The 22,520-nt window shown below is 64.2% G+C and overlaps 2 protein-coding genes across 4 annotated transcripts; both read left to right on the top strand.

The window, feature by feature from the left end:
- The first annotated feature begins 774 nt into the window (after positions 1 to 774).
- On the top strand, positions 775 to 9,146 carry TIMP2 (TIMP metallopeptidase inhibitor 2). Its single transcript, XM_041485795.1, has 5 exons — positions 775 to 1,121; positions 6,568 to 6,668; positions 6,751 to 6,859; positions 7,115 to 7,239; positions 7,627 to 9,146. The coding sequence occupies exons 1-5, from the start codon at positions 995 to 997 to the stop codon at positions 7,825 to 7,827; spliced, it is 663 nt and encodes a 220-aa protein (XP_041341729.1). The 5' UTR covers positions 775 to 994; the 3' UTR covers positions 7,828 to 9,146.
- Positions 9,147 to 9,170: 24 nt separating this feature from the next.
- USP36 (ubiquitin specific peptidase 36) lies at positions 9,171 to 19,833 on the top strand. Of its 3 annotated transcripts, none has more exons than XM_041485786.1 (20): positions 9,171 to 9,828; positions 10,166 to 10,454; positions 10,520 to 10,744; positions 11,407 to 11,517; positions 11,781 to 11,883; positions 12,494 to 12,561; positions 12,950 to 13,020; positions 13,371 to 13,453; positions 13,756 to 13,876; positions 14,134 to 14,274; positions 14,607 to 14,707; positions 14,924 to 15,062; positions 15,279 to 15,944; positions 16,516 to 16,619; positions 17,220 to 17,720; positions 17,958 to 18,094; positions 18,478 to 18,642; positions 18,913 to 19,028; positions 19,108 to 19,240; positions 19,325 to 19,833. In XM_041485786.1, the coding sequence occupies exons 1-20, from the start codon at positions 9,826 to 9,828 to the stop codon at positions 19,327 to 19,329; spliced, it is 3,282 nt and encodes a 1,093-aa protein (XP_041341720.1). In that variant the 5' UTR covers positions 9,171 to 9,825; the 3' UTR covers positions 19,330 to 19,833. The 3 variants fall into 3 exon arrangements, with proteins under 3 accessions (XP_041341720.1, XP_041341721.1, XP_041341719.1); XM_041485785.1 differs by having other exon boundaries at positions 9,299 to 9,828; positions 17,109 to 17,720; XM_041485787.1 differs by lacking the exons at positions 19,108 to 19,240; positions 19,325 to 19,833 and having other exon boundaries at positions 17,109 to 17,720; positions 18,927 to 19,030.
- The last annotated feature ends 2,687 nt before the right edge of the window (positions 19,834 to 22,520 follow it).

Here is a 22,520-nt window from a genome sequence, read left to right as displayed (position 1 = left end):
TTTTCATTACTGCTGAGCAGCATTTGCACAGCTTGTGGCCTGTTCTGCTCTTCATCCCACCAGTGAGGGCCTGAGGGGGCACAAGGAGTCAGGAGGGGACAGAACAGCTGACCCAAGGGATATTCCACACTGTAGGGAATCATACTCGGCATATAGAGCTGGAGGAAGACGGAGGAAGCAGGGGGACATTCGGAGTGATGGTGTTTGTCCTCCCGAATCACCATCACGTGCTGGAGCCCAGCTGCCTTGGGGATGGCTCAGCACCTGCCTGCCGTGGGGAGGGGTGAAAGAATTCCCTGCTTTGCTTTGCTTATGTGTGGCTTTTGCTTCACCTTTATCTCAGCCAGCAGTTTTCTCACTTTCCCCTTCCCAGCTCTCTCACCACCCTGCTGGGACGAATGAACCAAAAGCAGCTGGGGGCTGAGCTGCCCGCCGGGGTTAAACCCCATCATGATCCAGGATAGAGTCGAGGTGGGGTTTTAGAGCTGTGCTCCAGGGCAGAAACTGCTGCCGTGGGGAGAGGCCCGAAGCCTGGGGCAGGGGCACAGGAGCCCCAGTGGGAGCAGGAAGCAGGCAGGGGAGCGAACTCGGGTGTGGGACAAGCTGGGGTGGAGGAGCCGACGGTGGGGAGGGATTCTCGGGCACAGAACTGCTGCCGGTCCGGCCATCCGCTGCTACGTCGCGGGGGTTTGGGCCCGCGGCGGGGGCCGTGCCGGGGCGGGGGCAGCGGTCGCGGCGGAGCCGCATCCCGCGGAGGGCGGGCGCAGCCGGGCTGGCCCCGCGCCACGCGGAGGAGGAGCAGCAGATCCCCGGAGCACGTTAAAGAGCGAGGCCGAGCGCGGCGGGGAGGAAGCGAACGGGCTCCGTGAAGGCAACGGAGCGGCGGCTGCAGAGCGCCCGCCCCGGCCGGACCCGAGTTCCCGGCGGCGGCTCGGCCGGGCCCGGCGGTGGGTGCGGGATCGGGGCCGGGCGGCCGCGCCCGCAGCCCCGCACCATGCCCGCCGCGCTGCCCAGCCTGCTGGCCTGGCTGGCGGTGCTGCTGCTCGGCAGGGCCCGCCCGGCCGACGCCTGCAGCTGCTCGCCCATCCACCCGCAACAGGCCTTCTGCAACGCCGACGTAGGTGAGCGCCGCGGGGAACCCCGCCCCGAGCCCCCCGAGCCCCCGCCCGCGCCAACTTCCCGGCGGGGGAAGGAGCGGAAAGTTGGCGCGGGGCGGACGGGGAGCGGGCAGAGCCCCCCGACCCCCGGCACCTGCCCGCAGCGCCCGCCCGGCCCGGGGGTGTGTCGGCGGGTGCAGATGCGCGGCCGGGCGCGGTCCGTCCGTGCGGGCTGTGCCCGTCCCGCCCCGCCCCGCACCTCCTCCCACCGTCTCGGGGGGCTCCCGCGCCCGGCCTTGCTCCCGGGGGCGCCTCCGCCGCTGCGAGCGGCGACCGGAGCGCCCGGGTCCCCACTGGCCGCCCCCCGGTGAATGACACGGGTGGGCCCGGCCTCCCCCGAGTCTGGTGACACCGCGAGGTACGTGGCAGCGCGGGGCTGGGGCCCACCGGGACCTTCCGAGTGCGGCCACGGCACCGGTCCGGAGCCCGGAGGAGCCCCTGTCCCCGGCAGCTGCCGCCACGGCTCGGTCACCCCTGTCTGCGCCTTATTTCCAGGCATTTCCTTTCCCCCGTCCCACTTTGTTCGGCTTGGATGCTGCTGAAAGGGAGGGCTTGGCAGCGCCGGGATCTGGATTCCTCTTTCTATGAATAATGCCCTTATTAAATTTTAACATATGAACCAAACAGGCCGGCCCCAGTTCCCGGCGCTTTCCTTCGCGGGCCCGTTCCCAGGCTCAGCTGGAGAGGTAACATTCCCAAACACTGAGGCAGCCCCAACCTCTGGATGGCCCTGCCCTGTCCCCTGCTCCAGATCCAGGATGTTCATCACAGGCGTCCCTTCCAGACCCCACTCCCAGCGTCTTCCCTCCATGAGGGCAACTCCCACAGCACTTGGCTGCTGCCTCGGGTGCCCTGCCTCACCACGAGGCGTGCTGGGGACAGGGAGGTTTTGAGACAAAATGGAGCACTGGGTTTTTGTAGCTGCTGCTGGAGCTGGTGTCCCTGGCCCACAGGATGCCCTGTGCCTGCTCGGGCAGTGCGGCTGCGGCTTCCCATCACGCTGCTGTCAGGATCAGCTTTCGGGGCACTCGTGACTCACTGCCCGTCGTGGGGTGCCGGCTCAGCCCTGACTCAGCTGCTGAGTCACTGTCTGTCTTGGCGGCCCTGGCTGTCTGCACCGTCCCCTGGGAGGGCACTGCCTTGCTGAGCTTTGCTCTCCAGCCGCCCCGCTGCCCTCAGCAGGTGCCCATCCTGCCAGGCAGCGTCCTCCCAGCCACGCTGCCGGCAGCGCTGGCACCTTCTGGCTCCTAGCCCAAGCCTCTTGTGCAGCTCGTCTGTATCAAATGTGCTTCGTGTGGGCCTAAGTGAAAACAGTGCTGGGCTTGGGGACAGCAGGGCACAGCCTGGGATGGTCCTGTGTGCCCTGGCCTTTTGCTGCTTGTCTTCCCTGGGATGCTCTCTGGAGTTGGGATGTTCCTCAGCCAGTTCCATCCCAGCAGGTGTGTGGAGCCCAGGGAGAACCTGGGCCCCAGTGGTGCTGGGAGCTTTCCCAGCTCCTGAGGGACCTGTGTCCAGGCTGGGCCCTTGACAGAAGTGTGGTGCTGTGGGGATGGCTGATGTCCTGCAGTGCAGGGTGGGTGCACCTGAGGTGAAGGGACCCTAAGGCTCATTCTCAACCCTCAGTATGGGGTATCAGGCTGAGCACAGTGTGGGTCCTGGCCCTGGGGCCTGGGATCTCCTCTCCATGGTGTGGGCAGTGCCTGCCACATCCCTCTGGCCTTGCACCTGCCCCTGCACTGCTCTGCTGTGCAGGGACTGGAGCAGCCACAGCCCAGAGCTGCCCTTCCAGGCGATGCAAGGGGAGGCAGACGCAGCTCTACATTGGGTGGAGGGTGCCTGAGGGGCTGGGGGTCATAGAGGAGCTGGGGTTGTGTCACTGGGGCTGGTGACTTAGAACCTGCCAGCCTGTGCTTGCATGTCCTGGCTGATGACATGAGCAGGGCTTTTCTGCAGGGCCCAAGCACTTGGGGCTGCCCCATCCACCATTCCTCACGGGCTGTGCCCAGGCTCTGCTGGGCTGCTCTGCTGCAGGAGATGCTCAGCTGCCCAGTGGTGCCACAGCAGGACACCCAGCTCCTGCTGCAGCTCCATGTGGGGTGTCAGGGGGTGATGCTGAGCCCTTCTAGGCAAAGCCATGGCTGTGCCCCTGCGAGGCAGCAGGCGGTGGCTGGGGCAGGGGGGGAGCAGGGCTCGGTGCAGCCTGGGCCGGGGGCAGCTGGGCCGGGCAGCTGGATTGCAGTGATCCCACTCCTTCCAGGGCTCGGTTCCCCGGGACGGGCACGATGAGGAGTGTGGGGCTGCCAGCAGGGACCGGGCAGAGGAGGGGATTTGCGGGGGAGTGGTGGGAGCTGTCCCCGCGGGGGTGCAGCTGCCTGCAAACCCCGCCGAGCCTGCCGGTGCCGGTGCCCGGTGCCGGTGCCCGGAGCCGCCCTGCCGAGGGCGGCAGCCGAGCCCTCCCGTGCGGCTGGCGCAGAGGGGCCGTGGGCTGACGCGGGGGCTGCCGCTGATTGGGCTCCATCCCGCTCCCGTCAGCGGCCGGAATGACGCAGGCGGCCACGGCAGCGCTCAGCCCGTGGCTCCCGCGCAGGCCGGCGGGCGAGCGGGACCTGCCGCCCCGCGGGCACTGCTGGGCACCTGGGGCGCTCCGTGGCCTCCGCTTCCCCCCGCTGCCCTGCTCAGCCCTGCACGCCTGCAGCCTCAGCATCCTCACACCGCATCCTCAGCATCCTCACACCGCCGTGCCGGGCGGGGTGCCTGCCGCTGCGGCCGCGGGTGGGCACGGGGATGCCAGCAGGCACCTGGAGGTGGCTGCGGCCCTTGCGCCGGGCAGGGCTGAGTGCAGGAATCCCTCCCAGCGTGGTTAGCTATCTCCGCAGCTCTGCTGGCCTCAAGCAGGGCTGGAGTGACCACGGGGCTGCCCTTGCCAAGGGGTCAGGTGCCTGGGCCGGCAGTGCCAGGCAGGCAGTGGGCAGTGCTGGCACTGGCAGCCAGCCCCTCTGCTGCCAGCAGCCCTGGAGAAGGGAGTTTTGTTCTCTGGGCATCCAGCCCAGCAGTGGCCCCTGCTGTCCGTGGGTACTGGCGCTTCCTGGGCAGCTGTGGGTGCATGTGGGCAGGGTGGCTTGGTGGGGTTTGGGGTGGCAGAGCAAGGGAAGGGACAGCCATTCTGCAAGGCTTGGGCCAGAAGGGGGGTCCCATGGCCAAGGGTCTTTGTGCTGCCCTTCTTCCCATGGGGCACAGGTGAGCACAGTGGTGCCCTGAGGTGGGGTAGCCCCACATGGGGCCAGGGAGGACAAACCCCAGCACTGGCAAGCCCAGAGAGACAACCTGGTTGTTTTGTGGCATTGGATGACTGTATATGTCCCCAACTGATGCTGGTGGCAGAGGGCAGCAAGGGGACATGCTTACCTTGCAGGGTCTCTGTCTGTCCCTGGAGGGTCCAGGGTCCTCACTATGGAGATGCCGCAGTGGCAGCCCTGGGGGCCCGCACAGGAGATGTCACCAGTGGGGATCCCACTCTGCCAGGGGACCCTCTGCTCCCACAAAGCACCTTCTTGCTAGGCCTGCCTGGGGAAGGAGCATTTCCAGCATTTCCCTGGTCCAACTTGGTAAGCCAGTGCCAACTGTGTGCTGTGCCTGCCGTGCGCCCCAGGAGCCAGAGAGCCTTGGCTCATTTCTCAGAGGGTCTGGGCTCCCTGGCTGGTGGTTGCCCACGTCGGCAGCAGGAGTGGTGGGTGACAAGGTCAGTGGGGGCATTGGCACTTGGGGAGCTCTGACTACTGGTTCTTGGGCACCCAGGGGTTGCCTCCATCCCTCGCCCAGCCTCCTTGCCCAGGCTCTCCTCAGGGCTCCGTCCGCTGCCCTGGTTCCTGGCGGGCGTGGAGCAGCTTGGCTGCGCTGCGGGGTCTTGGCGGGGAAAGCACAGCGCAGTCGTCCCCTCCACAAAGCCGCACTGTTCAGAACAAATCCACCCAGAATCGGGCTGCATTTTTGTCAAGTGATTCATCAGCACGTGAATGGAAAAGGCTGGAGCCCACTGAACCAGCAACCATTCCCCGCACGGGAGCCGGCACTCGCTGCACCCGAGTTACACTGGTGGCGCGCAGGGCTCGGCTCACGGAGACGCGGTGGCCGCGGGGCGAGGGGTAGCCTGTGTCTGCGGTGATCCCAGGACACTGCTTACACAGGAGTGGGCGCTGTCCCCAGGCAGGGCTGAGGCCCAGCCCTTCCCAAGGGAGGGGAGCAGCTGGGAAAGCCCCCAGTGCAGCCATTGCTTCCCCCAGCCCCGCACAGAATGAGTGCTGCCTGTGACTGGGGATGGCCATTTTGGGAAACCTCTTCCCTGGTCCCTGCTCATGTTGGTGCCACTGTCACCTTCCCAGAGTAAACTCTGTTGACACTTGCTGGTGCCCACATGGGGCCGTGCCCCCTGACCTTCAGCTTAAATAGCCTGCTTGCATGCCCCCACAGCCTGCGGTATTTATAGAGTGTGGTCAGATTCCCTCTCTGGCCATGCCAGGTGGGAGAAGCTCCTCTGTGCCAGGCAGTGGGTGACCTCTGCATGTCCCTGGCTGCTCCCAGCCCAGCACCCTTCAGTGGGGACATGAACCAGGATGAACTCTGTGAGAGTGCCCAGCTCCCTGTTCCCTGCCCCACAGTGCTCGGGGGGCTGGCAGGGCAGGGGGAAGCCCTGCAGGGTGGGGAGCTGCCCTTCCCTTGGATGGGGGTACCCCTGGCAGAGCAGGGAGCCCTGCCAGCCACTGCCCTGCAGCCAGGCCCCCTCTATCCTCGGAGTGCTGAGTAGGAGCTCTAGCTTTGGCACTGCCACTCTCCCCTTCACCATCAGCATCCCTGGTACTGCCTTGGAGCTTCTGTCCCTGCACTGGTGGAGGGAGCTGGGCACAACTGGGGGCTGCAGGTCCCAGGAAGGGACCCAGGCACTGTGCCCAGCATGAGCCAGCCCGATGTCCCAGCCGGTGAGTAAGGTTGAGCTGGCTGCCCGCCCTGCCCCTGCAGGTCACTGCCACGTGCCGAGCCCTCACATGCCGGAGTGCTCATCCTGGGCTGTGGCAGCAGCATAACCGCAGCGACCCTGCCACAGCAGAGCTGTCCCCTGGCTCACCGTGCCACGGCCTCACCAGCCCTGGGGCCCAGCGATGCTGTTGTGAACTTTCCTTATCACCCGCCTTGAGGCTGCTGCTGCAATGCTGCTGGCCACTGTCCTGCACGTGCCAGAGATCCATCCCTCTGGGGACAGCGGCTGACATCCCTCTGGGGTGACATCCCTCTGGGGGCAGCCAGGCAGGCAGTGGGGTCTGCTGCGGGCAGTAGTCCCCTGTGTAGGTGGGAGACCCTGTGAGATGCAGGGACTGAGTGGGACTGGTCATCCACTTACCTCACCTCTCCCTTCCAGTGATCCGAGCCAAGGCAGTCTCTGCAAAGGAGGTGGATTCGGGGAATGATATATACGGGAATCCAATCAAACGCATCCAGTATGAAATCAAGCAGATCAAGGTAATGGGACACATCGGGTCAGGAGGCTGGGGCCGTGGGGTGGCCCCTTCACCAGTCACTCACGCCTGCCTCTGCTCCCCAGATGTTCAAGGGCCCCGACCAGGACATAGAGTTCATCTACACGGCTCCATCCACTGCCGTGTGCGGCCGGCTGCTGGACACCGGCGGGAAGAAGGAATATCTCATCGCAGGTGAGCACTGTGGGGAAGGCTCTCAGGGGGCAGCGGGACAGTGCCTGATGTGTGTCTGCTCCCAGGGCACATTCTCCCCTTGCCTCTCCTGCTCCTGCCTGTGCTCGGCAGCCCTGAGCCATGGTGGGGGCAGCCGGGGACAAGCCTCTGCTCCCCAGAGTCACCAGGGCCAGGGCACAGTGAGGGGCCCCAGGCACCACGAACTCTCAAGGCCCAGGGCAACCCCCTTGAGTGGTCTGTCTGGCCTCTCCCCAGGCAAGTCAGAGGGCAATGGCAAGATGCACATCACGCTCTGTGACTTGGTGTCCACCTGGGACTCGCTGACCCCAACCCAGAAGAAGAGCCTAAACCAGCGGTACCAGATGGGCTGTGAGTGCAAGGTGAGCAACCAGGCTGCCCCCCACATGCCCCATGCCCCACACCACGGAGGGTGTGCAGCCCCCAGGCAGGGGTGGGCTCCACAGTGAGATGCTCTTCCCTATCCTTCACGGGTGATGCTGTGCAGGGACACAGCACGTGGCTGGGCAAACAGGAAGGGCAGCCCTGCCTCTGTCTTCCTCCAGCTGGGAACCAAGGCCAGCCCTGGAACTGGCAACCAGGGGTTCCCCAGTTCCCTGCATTGGGGTTGCATCCCCACCATGCCCCACAGGGCAGGGTCAGCCTGGCATCCCTGTTCAGAGCTGGGAGGCGAACAAAGCAGAGCATGCTGCTTCCGCCTGGCCCAGTGCCCCCTCAGGTTGGTGGGTGACAGTCTCTGTTACGCACAGATCTCGCGCTGCCTCTCCATCCCCTGCTTCGTCTCCTCCTCGGATGAGTGTCTGTGGACAGACTGGGCGATGGAGAAGAACAACGTGGATGGGCGGCAGGCGAAGCATTATGCCTGCATCAAGAGGAGCGACGGCTCATGCGCCTGGTACCGCGGCATGGCCCCCCCCAAGCAAGAGTTTCTCGACATCGAGGACCCCTAAGCCAAACGAGCGCATTCCAGTAGCCAGTAGAAAAAACCTGCAAGATGTTAGACTGGTCCACGCTGATATCAAACCCTGGAGACAGCATGAAAATCCACTTGGCTGCAGGGGGCCCCGGTGGCTGCCACACGTGTGGGGGCCAGGGCCAGGGACCCGCTCTGTTGCAGGCTCCTGGCAGCCCGCAGCTGCACTGGGCATCCTTCACTCGTGTCAGGGCTGAGCAGGGTGTGGGCACCTCCCTGCCAGGGTCACAATCCCCCAGCCATGCTTGGCTCTGGCAGCTGTGAAGGAATCAAGCCCTTGTGAGTGGTGGGAGCTGCCCTGGCTGCGTAGCAGGTCTACCAGTGCCCCGCTGCGGGAGCCTCCCCCACAGCTCCAGATGCACAGCCCTTCCCACTGCAGCACCTGGCAACCCTGCTGTACCCCTCCCCCCACCACCTACCTCTCCCTTTGGGGTGCCAGAAGGGTACCCCTCTGGGCAGGGGCTCTGGGGGGCTTTACCATGGGGCACAACCCCCAGCAAGGGGCTCCGGGCCTTTCACAGGGCCAGACGACTCCTGCACAGGTGCCTTGTCCCAGAAAGCTAGAGGGGCATGTTAGCATATCTGGGGTGACCCCTGACATGCACCCGTGCACTGTTGCCTCTCTCTCCACGTGGTCCTCTCTCCAGGGGTCTCTGTTCCCCTGCAACCTCCTACAGATCCTTCTGCAGATGCCACCATTGGACAGGCTCAACCTGGAACCCTTGGCAGGGCACCAGGGGCCGCAGCTCTGGCTGCATGGGCACAGGGTGTCCATCATCGCCTCGTGCAGATCTGGGCCATGCCGTGGCCCTCAGCACCACTGCAGCCAGGCAAGCTCCCTTCTCTGCGGTGTCAGGAGCGGAGCCTGGAACTGGCAGCAGGGCAGCTGCAGGAAAACCTGTCCCCTCCGGTGACCCCTCACACCCCTGGGCCCTGAGTTCTCTGAGCCATCCCCATGCCGCAGCGATGCTGGCGTGTGCCGCGGAGCTGTCGCGGCACTGGCACGTGCACCCGTGGCTTTGGGAGCGTGCCGGGAATGCTCCCTGCAGCCCTGTGCCGGTGGGGTTTTCATGCTGTGTGTCCCTGTAAGGTTTGAGATGTCATACTGGACCAGTCTGGGCAATTTCAACATATTAAAGAGAAAAATTAAAAAGAAAGAAAAAGAAAAAAAACCCCCAACCTTTACTCAGTCCCGATCACGCATCCCGGGCGCTCTGTATGGCTGTACCCGTTGTGCTCCTGTCGCTGCTGCTCCTCTGTCTTTGACTTCAATATCGCCACTTGTTTTGCCGCCGGCTCTGTCGTCCCTGTGCCGTGATTTCCGTCTCCTCGTCCGGCGCTGGAGCCGCCCCGGTACCCGCAGAGGGTCTGTGCCGGGAGCTCCAGGCAAGGGGGAAGAGGGGACTGCCGCTCCGGTTCGGCCCTGGGGGGCTCGGCCGGGATCCCCCCGAGCCCCTCGGACCCAACCGGACCCCCGGCCCCAGCTCAGCAGCGGAGAGAAGCGAAGCCCGCGGGGCGGCCGGAGGGAAGGGAACGAGTCAGGGAGGGGAAGAGGGAAGGGCCCACCTTCGGATGCGGGCGGCAGCGCCGAGGGCGGGATCGGGAGGGATCCGACGGCACCGGGAGCGGGACCGGGCGGGGCCATGACTCAGAGGGCTCGGGCGGGGCCGCGGTACCGCATGGTGGCCGGTCCGCGTGGAAACGTCTCCTGGCGGGACCGTCCGCTGTGGGCGCGGCGTTGCCGGCCGCCTTTGCCCGAGCAGTAGTCGCGTCCCGCCTCCGCCCGCGCCGGGACTCGCAGCGGGCGGGCGGAGCTCGTGTCTCCGTTGGCTGTTCCGAGCGAGGGGCGGAGCGGCCGCGGCTCCGGGCTGCGCGCAGGCGGAGCGCAGCCGTCCTGCGGGGCCGGCGCGGAAGCAGTTCGTGCCGGCGGCGGGCGAGTGGCGGTGTGGCGACACGTGCGTGCGGCGGGACCCGGATGGTGAGCGCTGCCGGGGCCGGGCGGGACGGGCCCGGGGACGCCGGAGCCTGCGCCCCCGTCCCGCCGCGCTGCTCCGCCCTGCCGGCGGGGCCGCCCGCAGGGAGCGGAGCGCCGGGACCGGCCGGGCCGCAGATGGCGGCGGCTGGGCCGAGACCGCGCGGTGGAGGCGCTCGGGGTCGCAGGTGGCGGCGGAGGGTTTGCGGTGCCCGCGGCGGCCGAGGGAGCCGCCGAGGGGGCCGTGGCGGCGGCCGGCTGCTCTGAGAGCCGGAGCGCAGCGGGAGAGGCCTTGCCGGGCCGGTGCCCCCCGCTCAGCCGCCCCTTTCCTCCCTCTCTGCAGCCGCGGCCGCCGGGCCCGCCGAGCCGGCCGCCCACGGCGATGATCGCGGAGAAGCTGCGGGAGGCGCTGGAGCCGGGGCGGCGGGAGGCGGCGGCGGAGCTGGGCCGGCCGCTGGCCGCCGCCGCCCGCTCCGTGCTGCAGCAGCGCATCGAATTCGTGCCCGCCCGCCGCGGCCTGGCCGGGCAGCTGGAGCACCTGCGGGACAAGTACGAGCACATCGGGGCCGAGGCCATCGGCCGCCCCCTCGGCATCACCGGCAGCCTTCCGGAGCAGCCGCAGAACCCCCCGGGTAAGTGCAGAGGGTGAAGGGACCCTCCGCGCTCCTGCCCACGGCTGACTCTCTGCTTCCCTCAGGACACAGCCATGCCCCGCCGAGGGCCGCGGGTGATGGGATCCCCGCGCCGCAGAAGGTGCTCTTCCCAGCCCAGAGCCTCTCCATGAAGTGGGAGCGGGTCCACCGTGTGGGCGCCGGGCTGAGTAACCTGGGGAACACCTGCTTCCTGAACTCGGCGCTGCAGTGCCTGACATACACACCGCCACTCACCAACTACCTGCTCTCCCGGGAGCACGGACGCACCTGTGAGTGGGGACCCCGGTTCAGGGGGCTGGGAGGGATGAGCAGCGCCTGCCTGTCCTGCTCACAGTGCTGTGCTCAGCACCTCTGTGCCTGGCTTTGGTGAGGCCGTGCAGATATCAGGATGCTCTTTTCCTGCCCTGCCTGTTTCTCTGTCAAGAGGCTGTTCCTGGGTCCTACTCACTTTTCCAGGCCATAACAGTGTTCCCAAGCTTGGCATCTTTGTCTCTGCTGGGTGTAGCCAGGACTAAGATGGGCCCAATGGGGCCTGCTGGCTTCTTGGGGGTCCTGAATAGCCCCTGACTGTGGGGAGTGCAGAAGAGCAGTGTGGCAGGCGCTGCTGTGAGCTGTCACCACAGGGAGCACACAGGCCTTGCATCCCCATCCATAGGAATGCCAGCAGGATCTGTCCCTCAGGGCCAAGCTATGGGATGGTCCAGTGCATACCTGGGACCTGTGTTCTATCAGTGTAAACACTCTCATGTGGGGAGCTGCCCTGGCTGGTCCTGTGATGGGCTGTGCCAGTTGGGATGGCACGGGCTGGTCCCCATGTCCCGTGGCATCGAGCTCATAGGGAAAACTGAGCTGTATTGGACCAGAGATTGCCTGTCCTGCCTCCATCTCTCCTGGGTTTGTCCCCAATGTCGTGTCGTCTCTCCTGCTCCAGGTGCCCACGGAAGCTTCTGCATGATGTGCACTATGCAGAACCACACGATTCAGGCTTTTGCCAACAGCGGCAATGCAATAAAGCCACTCTCCATCATCCGAGACCTCAAGAGTAAGGAGGGCTGCCCCCCCATGACTAATGTGGGAGCAGAGCTGTTGGGATTGGGGCATGTTTTGGCAAACAGCTCCACTGAGATGACTCATGGAGCCTCGGAGTGCCTGGAGACTTCTTGGGCTGCCAGGGGCTTCCTCTGTGACATGAGTCTGATGTGTGGTTTGGGTTGAGGGGACTCAAGCCCCAGAGTCCTTGCCTCAGAGAAGGCAGGGAGGGATGGCATCTGTTGCAGCACGTGCTGAGTCCTCCCTCTCTTGCAGAGATTTCCCATAACTTGCGCTTCGGCAGGCAGGAGGATGCACACGAGTTCCTGCGCTACACCATCGATGCCATGCAGAAGGCCTGCCTGAATGGCTACACCAAGTATGTGGGGCCTGATGGCCCATCACTGCTCTTTGCTGTTCCCTTGCTGGTCCCCTGCACTCACGGGAGTGGACTGTGGAGTGAACATATGCCCCAGGTCAGCCTTATTGTGGGGAGGTTCTGACTCCAGGGGCCTCGGGTGTGGGGTCCAGCTCTCTGCCCCTCAGGGACAGGGCTCTGGGCTGTTGTTCACCTTCTGCTGACTCTTCCACCTCAGCATAGCTGCAGTCCTGCCCCCAAATCCCAAGGCTGCTACAGGCTGGGATCACATCCCACTTGCTGAGGGATACAGGCCTACTTGCTAGCTCAGCCCCAACTTTGTGGCTGTGTAAGGGCAGCTTCCCCCAGGCCATTTGTCCTGGGAAGCTCTGCCTCTGCTCTGAGCTCCAACCAGAAGCTTCTGCTTCCTAGAGAGGAAGGTGTGTGTTGGAGCCTGGTGTCACCCCTCAGCTGGGACACAGGGAGAGCAGTCTGGCAGGGGCTGTGACTTCCCACTGCCCCTGGGGCTCCACAGCCCAGCCACTGGCCAGAACACAGAGTGGGGCTGTCCTGAGGGGTCCAGCAGGGCTGGCTGCTGCAGTGTGAGATCTGTGCTGCTGTCTCTGTGTAGGTTGGATCGCCAGACCCAGGCCACAACTCTGGTTCACCAGATCTTCGGTGGTTACCTGCGGTCCCGTGGTGAGTACCAGCAGTGTGGGCCTGGGCCTGGGCAGTAAAACCCTTTGGGAAAATGGCTTACATGTTTGACTTACCAGAGCTGCAGTCGGTCAGTCCTGCAGCACTTGTGAGTCACAAACCCTGGTGTGGCAATGGGAAAAGCCACTGCCTGTGGGGCCCAGCTCAGTGCCATCAGCAAAAGGAGCCATGTTCCCAGCTGTCTAGCAACAGCTGCTTCCCCAGCAGAGTGGATGTGCCAGCCCTCCTCCCTGCGAGGCTGTCAATCCCAGTGCTGACATCCCAGAGCCCAGACCTGGACTGGGGGGACACTGCAGCTGTCTGTGCCCTGCTGGGGTGTGGTAGGTGCTGGTGTTGTGCCAGCGTGTGCCCATGGCTCTTCCTTTTGCAGTGAAATGCTTGGAGTGCAAGACTGTCTCGGATACCTATGACCCTTACTTGGATGTGACACTGGAGGTCGAGGTATTGCTGCAGGGTTGGGATGGGGGTCTCTGCTCTTGAGGGGGGTGTTCCTGCTCTGAGGCTCCTTAATCTGCAGTCAGGTGCTGGCAGGAGGGAAGCAGCTTCTGCTGTTGCTCCTCCTTCCCTGTCTCAGTGCCTGTTGTCTGAATATGAGCCGTGACCCCTCCTTGCAGGCTGGCAGGGCTGTGGGGCAGAGCAGCCACCACGCCGTGCCAGGGCCAGGCACAGGACTCTGGGGCAGCCTGCAGCCCTGTGCTGTGTGCTCTCTCCTGGGACCGGCACCTCCGCAGGGAGTGGGGCTGTGCTGTGGGCAGGCCCCACGTGCCCTGACCTCCACCCTGTCCTTGCAGCGAGCCGCAAACATCGTGCGGGCCTTGGAGCTGTTTGTGAAGCCAGAGCAGCTGGGTGGGGACAACGCTTACAGGTGCAGCATGTGAGTGTGAACATAGGGGCTTAACGGAGTCCACGGGTGTGCTGTGGGAAGGCTGCCACAATGTGGGAGGGCTTCTGTGCCTGCTGCATGGCTAAACCATGAGGCGCAGGGCCATGGAAGCCTGTGATGAAGCCTGCTGCTCCTCAGCTCCCTTGTCTTCAAAGGCATGGCCGTGGGGAGGTGTCTGGAGCAGTGCCTGGTGCCAGCGGCACCATTCCCAGCGGGTTTGCCATTGCTGTGTGGCCAGGGCAGGCAGCCATGGATGCTTGAACAGCTTGAATAGCTTGAGCTTTCCTGGGCAGGTGCAGGAAGAAAGTGGCGGCCAGCAAACGTTTCACCATCCACCGAGCCTCCAACGTTCTCACGATTTCACTGAAACGCTTTGGCAGTTGTGGCTCTTCAGGTGGAAGGAAAATCACCAAGGTGAGTGCTCAGTGATCCACAGCCAGGGCTGTGTCCTGGCCCTAGGTCCTGCCCCCGAGCAGGGCGGGAGGTGGTCCTGGTGCAGTCCTGAGGCCGTTCCCCAGTGGGAGAAGTTGGGTTCATCCTGGCATCTTCCTCGCCAGTCTCTGCCTGGGGAGAGCATGTCCCCTGCCTCGAGAGATGAGACTCATAGCACAGCAGAGCTGCTCTTGCTCTGGCAAGAAAGCCATGGCAGCTCCTGAGACTTCTTTCCACAGGACGTGGGATACCCTGAGTTCTTGGACATCCGGCCTTACATGTCCGAGCCCAAGGGCGACCCCATCACGTATGGACTCTATGCAGTGCTGGTGCACTCTGGGTACAGCTGCAACGCAGGGCACTACTTCTGCTACGTGAAGGTGAGCCTGGGATGCTCCTTTGGGACCCTGCCTGGGCTGGGGCCTGGTAGGTGCTTGTGGGTCCCTTCAGGGTGCAGAAAGGAGGGTGCTTGGCAGGGTGGATGGTGTGGAGTACTGGACATGGGGTTCAGACTGTGGTCAGCTGCAGGAAACATGAAGGTCTGCCCTCACAGAGCTCCCTGGTCTGCCCCTGGGCCATCTGTGGGTTTTGGGGAGAGGAGCTCTGATGATGGGTGCTGTTCCTGCTGCTCTGCAGGTCAGGAGACTCCCTGGCCAGAGCCTGACCCTGTTCTTGGGCACAGCCTGACCTGCTCCATGTTCTGCTTCCACAGGCCAGCAACGGGCAGTGGTATCGAATGAATGACCATGAGGTCCACCCCAGCAACATCAAGGTGGTTCTCAACCAGCAGGCCTATGTGCTGTTCTACCTGAGGTAAGAGAGCACCCGGTGCCTCCTGGTGCCCTACCCCCACCAAGCAGCCCCAAGGCCCCTGGATGTGTGCTGGCCCAGAGTGGGGGTGCAGGGAGTGGTCCAGTCCCTTTTCATGGTTTGCTGTAGCACCTCACCTCCTCCAGCCTCTGGCTCCCCTTCCTCGTGTGCCTGCTGCTCACCAGTGTTCCCACGGCTGATGTGCTTTGCCTTCCCCAGGCTGGGCAGCCCCAGGAAGAGCTCAGCAGGACCCATGGCCACCGCTGCCTTCAGCCCACCCAGCTGCACTGCCAGTGACTCCAAGCCAATGAAGAAACCTGCGATTAACGGGACTCTGTGTGTGCCACCGATGGGCCTGGTGAGTCCTGAAGGTTGGTGCTCCCAGGAGCTGCTGCTCCACGGGCCCTGGGGGCTGCAGCCAGGCCGGGAGGTGGATGAGTGGGAGGGTGTTGTGCAGGAGAGATCCTGATCCTGCTGAACCCAGGGATCCTGGCTGGGCATGGGGAGGGTACTATCACTGTGTCTGCGGCTCCTTGAGTTTCCTCACTGAACTTCTCTCTTTCTCCGTGTCTAGAAAGAAGACAAGCTGCTGGGGAAGGGGCTGCCAGACCCAGGTGATGTTGGAGTCCCTGTTGCCCGCAGCTCTTCTGGGATGGGGTCAAAGCTGACAAATGGAGTTGCTCTGTCAAAGCTACCCTTTCAGACCCCATCCTACAAACTGCCCCACAGAGCCACTCACGAGGCCACACTGCTGGGCAGTGACACAGTCCAGAGGCCCAAGAAGCCACAGACACCTGGCATGCCCAGAACAGGCTTTCATGCCGCCACCAGCACCATGTGCAGGGCCAAAACAGGGCTTCCCCCACAGGGCTCAGACAGTGAGAAGCCACCTACCTCATCCAAGCTGCTGAAGTCCAGCCAGGAGCCCAGTGGCTGTGGGGTGATGGCCAGGACCCTTAAGAATTCCTGGGGCAGCACAGTAGGGCAGCTGGCCAAGGAGACCCACAGGGCCAAGAGCAATTCCAGCAGCTTCTGCACCTCTCAGGGAAGGGACTCTGGCACCCACCTCCCTGCTGGCCCTGGCACCAAGCTGGCTGTCCCTAAAGACTGTGACCTGGCTGCCCCCAAAAGCTCTGGGACAGCCCCTGTGAAACCCTCCCTGCTGGGCAGCGCTGCGCTGGAGTGGGGCAGCACCACGGCACCGCTGCTGGCCAGGAAACCAGAGCTCTCAGCCAAAAAGGTGAGTGAGCTTCTGACCAGAGACTCCAGCTGAACACCTTAGGCCTTCTGAGCAGGTTATGTAGGGCTCCTGCCAGGCACCTGCTCACCAGGGGTGGGTGGGGAGAGCCCCCCAGCTCCTAACCCAGGGCCGTGCTGGCTGCTCTCCCCCCTCTCTGGGTCGGGGTGTGGGAGCAGGCCTTGCTGTTGTCCACATTCCTGAGTGGTGCAGGGGTTGCCTGGGACAGAGGGGTGACTGCCAGTCCCTGTGGGGGGGGCCTTGGCACCTTCTTGGTGTCACCTGTCCCCTGGGGCCAGTGGCAGGGGGTGATGCCACAGCAGGAGGGTGGGGGGGTGCCTCCTCCACAGGCAGCGAGTGGGCTCAGGAGGGTGCACTGGGGTTCCAGGTCTTTAAATTTCTCTCCTTCCTTTTTTCCTTTGTTCTTCTAACTGAACACACTTCTGATTCTCCCACCCCCCACTTCCCTGCCCCTGTGTCTGGTCTCCCCTTTCTCTGGGCTCCCCTTTTTCTCTTGGCTCATGGAGACCTTGGTGTTAGACTGCCAAGTTTTTATTTATGTCAATAATTGCAGGGCAAACCCTCTCAGAAGGTGAGTGTGAGTGACCACCAAGCACGATCCCAGCCCTCCGCCACCACCCATCCTGACTCCACTCCTAGGCCTCTGGGCAAGTCCAGGTAAGCAGTGCCATTGCTCCCAGGCTCCCACGTGGCAAGCAGGCCAGTGACAGCCTTGGGTGCTCCATGGGGTATCTGTGGGGCCTTGCAGCCAGCTTTTCTGTTCTCCAGGGCTGGCAGGGCTTGCTCCAGGTCTGAGAAGAGCTGACTTCAGCACAGAGTGGGAGGGAGTTTTGCCAGTCCTGACTCTGTACTAATGTCCCATGGGATCAGGAGGCACCAGCGTGGTCTAGATCTTGCTCTGGGTGTCCCTTGTAGCCTTCACCACCAGCAGGTGCTGCAGCAGCACCCACTCTTTCCTGGTCTGCTGTGGGACCTGTGTGTGCTTCCAGAGCAGCATCTGATTCCCATTTTGTGGGCAAGATGGCAGCAGTTGGGTGTTGTGCTTCTGCACCTCAGGGGAGGGAGGAGGAGAGGGGCTTCCAGGCTTTCAGGTCAGCCTCTTTTCCTGTCCCTCAGCCTGTCCTCTTCTCCTCTTGACCTTCCCAGTCCTGAAAAGCCTGCCTTCAGCTTCATGCTCAACTTGCCTGCTCAGCACCCAGCCTCCCTGCTGACCCATGGTTCCACTGCCCACACTTCACACCACCTTCTTTCTGGCAGCAGGGACACGGGGTCTGGCCAGGAGGAGCCAGAGGGTTCCTTCAAAAAGAAGCGTCGGAAGAGGAAGCATCGTAGCACAGACAGGAGCCCTGGTGCTGTGGCTGTGAAGGACGTGGGTGAGGTCTCCAGTCTTCCCAAGAAGGAGAGAATTGTTTCTCCAGAGGGCTTCAAGGACAAAGACTCCAGGCTCCCCAAGAAGGAGGTCATTGCCTCTCAGAAGGACTTCATTGATAAAGACTCCAGGCCCCCCAAGAAGAAAATTGCCTCTCCAGGCGACTTTGTATCTGTCACGGGGAAGGACGTGGCACACAAGGGTCTCAGCCATGGTCTGGTCTGTCAGGACATGAAGAGTGGACCCAAGCAACATGTGCCAGAGCCCAGTATTGGCCTGGGCATGGAGTCAACTTCACCTCTGAAGAGGAAGAAGAAGAAGAAGAATAGGAGCAAAGACAGGCCCTTGAAGATAGAAGAGTGCAGCTCTGGGATGCTGTCTTCAGACAGGTGAGGGACAAGGGGCATGTTACAGCCTGAGGTCAGGCTCCCTGAGTCGGGGGCTTCTCATCTTTGTGCAGCTGGGATGCCCCTCAGCATGCCTCCAGCTGAAGCCCCTGATCACTGTGGGTGGGTTCATCTCTCCCTGGGTGCTGTCTGGGTATCTCTGTGCCCTGTTGCTCTGTGGGCAGTTCAGACCCCTGCTCTGGTCTGGCTGGTGTCAGCTGACCCTGCTGCCTTCCCCAGCTCCAGGACAACTGAGGCAGAGCCCTGCAGGACACATCAGAGCGTGGAGGCTGGAGAGCACAAGCACCGCAAACGCAAGTGGATGGAAAGCCTCAGCAGCCTGGCTGCCAACACTGTCCCCACTGCCAGCACCCCAGGTGTGACCCTGTGCCCTGTCTGGTGCCTGGCAGGGTCAAGCCTGCCCAGGAACATTGCTGTGCCATCCCTAGTGTTTGCTGGTCCCACAGCTGCCTGGCAGTGCCTGTGTCCTGCCCCCTGGGCTGGGCTGCCCTGTCCCAGGCCTGCCTGCTGCTCCTGGGGGACAGCGTGGGAGCCCTTGCCTCTGCCCTGGAGGAGGAAGTGGGGACAGGTCCCTTGACTGACCCCCAGGACAGGCACTTACGTGCCCAGACACCCTCAGCCGTCAGGACTTTGTCTGTCCAAATGGTGTCTCCTGGGATGAGATCACTTTGGAGAGGGAGGGGACATGGTAGCTGCCCTTGCTCCCCCTGGCTCATCCTCACCCTGCCTGTTTCTGCAGTGGCAGCACATCCCAGTGACAACCAGACTGGGGATGAGAGACCCTCCCTGGCTGCCCTGAGCCCTGTGGCCAGCAGCTGGGCTGGTGCAGCCCCTGAGGGCCAGGAGTCCAGCGTGGTGGGCAAGCTGCTCCAGAATTCCTTGGACAAGGCTTATGGCAAAGAAGGTAATCCTGGCTCACCTGGGTGGGCAAACATCTGTGCAGCCCCTGCCCTAAGCCCTGGGTGTGGGCAGAGCCTCCTCAGCTCTGCAGGGCCTGAGCTCCCCCACCCCAGTGCAGGCAGGGGGTGCAGGGTGCTCCTGGAAGCAGGCAGGTGCACCCGGGCACGGGGCTGGCACAGGGTGGGCAGCAAGGGGCTCGGGCCCGGGGGGGGGGCCAGGTGCAAGGGGATGCAGCAGGGCACAGCCCAGTCCTTCTGAATTCACCGCTCTGCAGTCTTGACCTGGCAGGGTGAGATTTCGGCCGTGAGCCAGGATGCCATTCGGGACACAGCGCTGGCCCAAAGCAAGACTGTCATTGATGAGTGGGACCAGGAGTTTGACAAAGGAAAGGTGGGTGCTCAGCTGGGGCAGGTGGGAAGAGGCTGGGGCCTCTGCACTCTGACCTGAGTGCTCTCCTACCTCTGCACAGGTAAAGAAAATGAAGAAGATGAAGCAGGAGCGGAGGAGAGACTCAAATCCGTTTCAGAAGTTGCAGAACAAGCGCAACTTCTGGTTGATGTCACATCCTGCCAAGATGGCCAGCCTGGGCCACCGGCTCTCAGGTGAGTGAGCCAGGGGGCACAGCGAGCTTGGGGGCTGGGGGGATGGCGGCCTGGTGGGGGATGACACTGCTCCTTGCCTTGCAGGTTGAGATCTGCATCCCCGACTGCTCAGGGAGCAGTCCCGGGTCAAGGACCGAGGGCAGCGCTGTCCTGGGAGCTGTCGGTGGAGCACACTCAGAGGGGAGGGAATACAGCCGCAGCCCTGGGGTTGTGCCTTTTCCTTCGGGGAGCTGCTTTCCAGCTGTAGAGGAGCCTGCCCACTCTGCCTTGCCTGCAGCCTGCCTCGGCCAGGCTCCTCGTCAGCTCCTCCGTGCCTCTTGCCCCAGCCCGCACCTGCGGGGGCTCCTGGCAAGTGCCTCAAATCCATCCCTGTTGCTCCATGCTGCTGTGCCTCCCCTTCCCAGCGTTACCGACCCTCACTCCATGACCCCCATCCCCTGCACGGGCTGCATGGAAAGCCTCCCCCGGCCCCGTGTCGGCCCGGCCCCGCGCTGGCGCGGGGGCACCGGGGGGGGATCCCTGCGGGGCCGCAGCGCCGTCGCCGGGGCTACGGGCATTGAAGGATGGAACTGAATAAATCCCGGTCTTTGTCACTCGGCCATGGTCGGCTGCGATCGGGAGGGGCGAGCGGGAGGGGGCACCGGCGCGGTGGGACGGAGGGATCGCCGGGGCGGATGGCAGGGGGCGGGGGCCCTGCGAGGCTCCGCCCCGCCCGGGTCACGTGCTGCCGGCCGTGGCGGCTGCGGCGCGCTCGTCACGCGGGCGGGGCTGGAGCGGCGGCGGCGGGATGGAGGAGGAGGAGGGCGGCGGCTGCGGTCAGTGCGGGCCGGGGGCGGGCGGGGGGCTCTGGGACACCCACCTGGCCCGGGACGAGGCGCCGGGGTAGTCCGTAGTCCCCGCTGGGCGGCGGCGACTCTCCCGGGCGGGGCGCGTTTGGGCCGGGCCGCTCCCAGGTGCAGGACCGGGGGCGGTGGCACCGGGACGGGCGGGGATTCGGCGGCGGCGGGACCTGCGCCCGCAAGTGACAGAGCGGCCTTGGCGGCATCGTGCGGGCGGCGGCGGAGGAAGCGCCGGGCGGAGCTGGCACCTGGTGCCCGCCGGCAGCGCGGGGGGCGGGCGCGCCGTGGGGCCGCCCTCCCGGGGCCCGCGGAGCTCCGTGGCCCGCTGCCCGCACGCCTGCCGTCGGCCGCTCACACTTTGCTCCGGTGCTCCCACGGCACTGCCGAGTCCCGGCCCCGCAGAGCTCCGGGCAGGTTGGCCTCGATGGCGCCCGCTGAATGTCACAATCCCCCGGTTCGGGAGCTCCCGGCGTGTGGCCAGACCCGCTCCCAGGGCGGGCCACGGTGGCTCAGGGGTTGCAGGGTCTCCCCTCTCATGCCTGTGCATTCTCCTCCCGCTGCCCTCTGCCCTCCGTGCCCGCAGAGCGCTCCTTCCTCCCGGTTCTGAGGACCGGGACTGGGCAGGGAGACCCTGCCTGTGCTGGTCTCTCCCAGGCAGGCTCCCGTGTGTCGGCAGATGGTTTTCCTTGGGCAGGGCCTTGCTGAGGGGAGGCTGGAGTCTGGCTGAGATGTGGGGCCATGGCCCCGGTGCTGGAGCCGTGCTGGTGACCGTTCTTCCTGGGAGCAGCTGGTGCCAGCCGAGTGCCACTGCCGGCAGTGCTGGTTCTGGGGCCGGTTTCCTGCCCAGCTGTGCGACGCGGCCGATTAGGAGCTGCAGTTCCACCCCAGCAGTGACAGTGCTGGGCTGCGAGGACTTCACTGTGTAAGATAAGGAAGGTGCCGGCGGCTGCGGCCTGGCTCGGGTGTTGTCAGATACAACCCATTAGCGGGAGAGCGCTGTGGGGAGTGGTTCTGCCAGCAGCCTCTCGGTGCTTCCCGGAATCACCTGGAAGACATCCCGGGTCATCTCAGCATTAGAAGTGTCCCGCTCATCCTGCCGCGGGGGACGCAGGGAGTGCACAGCTGCCTCCAACCCACTGCTCCTGTGCTGGGGGCAGCACAGCCCACAGCTGCTCTGAAGCCTTAAGCTGAGTTGGTTTAGCCAAGGACATTCTGCCGAGGCTGTAGCGTGGTGGGAGCCGACGGGGAGTCTCTTTCTGGTGGGATTGTGCTGACGCCAGTGTCTGCCCCACGGCTCACGGCCTCTCTTCAGCCGTCTGCCTCGGCAGAGAGCAAATCCCAGGGCGAGCAGCTGGCGGCACAGATGTGTGCTCCCCCTGCTCCTGCCAGGGTGTGGGGCTGCACTCCCACCCCCTTCCCAGCATCTCCCCGTGGGAACAGCAGCGAGACTGAGCCCATCCCAGAGCAGAACTGACCGAGTGGTGTGGCTCAAACGCCTCTGGACCGTGGGGAGGAGATATCCTGGCGGGGAACCATCCTGGCTGCTCCTGCCTTGCCGAGCTGCAGCACTGGTGAGAGGATGTGAGGAGCACAGTCCTATCCTGGCACCGTGTCCTGAGCTGGGCCCCATCACGGCTCAGGCTGGCCCCAGGGAGAGGGGGATTGGGCACTGCTGGTAATCCCACTGCACCCGAGGGATTACTGCTCACTCTGGCCTGGGGATTAAGGGATTTCTCTAAGCGGGGTTGATGCAGCCTCCAGCAAAGCAGCTTGTGCCTGGGGGCCTCACTGTCTGGGGCAGGATGGGTGTGATGGCAGGGTGGGCTGTGCAAGGTGTGGGGGATCCCCAAAGGAGGGTGGGCTGCCAGGTCTGCAGCAGGCTGGTGGAGGGGCTTCTCACCCAGGTAGTCACTGCCCTCCTTGCCACTGGCCTGCAAAGTTCTGTTTTGCCAGTGGGTGCTGGCGGCCCTTTGGCACAGGCTTGGCTGTCCCGTGCTGGGACCATGGCACATCCCATGCTGGAACAGGTCCCACTGGCACCAGGGAACACTGCTGGGGGAGCTGCTGCTGATGCTCCAGCCCTTCCCTGGCACAGTGTGAGGTCAGCCTGGGCAAGTTGCTGCGCCCAGCTTGGCGAGCCACTCTTCCACAGAGCTAAGGGATGGACTCCCAGGTCAGAGGCAGAGGGACAGTGCTGGGGTAGCACCAGGCTTGGAGAGCAGAGCCAGCAACTTGGGCAGAGGCAGTCGTGCAGCTCCTCTCCTGAGATGTTTGGAGCAGAGAACAATGAACCCTGCTGCTGACACTTGCAGTCATGTCAGGGCTGTAGCTATGGTTTGTAAACACCCTGCCTTGCCTGGACAGGGTGCAAGGACCCAGCCAGGCATTCAGGTCACTCTGTATGGGAGATGCCACCTGGCCCTGCCTCGTCCCAGTCACAG

This window comes from Pyrgilauda ruficollis, unplaced genomic scaffold (assembly GCF_017590135.1).
Source record: "Pyrgilauda ruficollis isolate IOZ18807 unplaced genomic scaffold, ASM1759013v1 scaffold72, whole genome shotgun sequence".
NCBI classification, from domain to species: domain Eukaryota; kingdom Metazoa; phylum Chordata; class Aves; order Passeriformes; family Passeridae; genus Pyrgilauda; species Pyrgilauda ruficollis.
Note: the sequence above shows the minus strand (reverse complement) of the source record. Positions and strands in the feature narration are given on the sequence as shown.

Excerpts from the sequence above, each read along its gene's own strand:
- TIMP2 (XM_041485795.1), top strand. The coding sequence starts at position 995 with ATGCCCGCCGCGCTGCCCAGCCTGCTGGCCTGGCTGGCGGTGCTGCTG. Across the intron at positions 6,860-7,114 it reads GAAGGAATATCTCATCGCAG|GCAAGTCAGAGGGCAATGGC; the intron begins GTGAGCACTGTG and ends GCCTCTCCCCAG. Across the intron at positions 7,240-7,626 it reads AGATGGGCTGTGAGTGCAAG|ATCTCGCGCTGCCTCTCCAT; the intron begins GTGAGCAACCAG and ends TGTTACGCACAG.
- USP36 (XM_041485785.1), top strand. Across the intron at positions 11,518-11,780 it reads CATCATCCGAGACCTCAAGA|AGATTTCCCATAACTTGCGC; the intron begins GTAAGGAGGGCT and ends CCTCTCTTGCAG. Across the intron at positions 19,029-19,107 it reads AGGAGTTTGACAAAGGAAAG|GTAAAGAAAATGAAGAAGAT; the intron begins GTGGGTGCTCAG and ends ACCTCTGCACAG.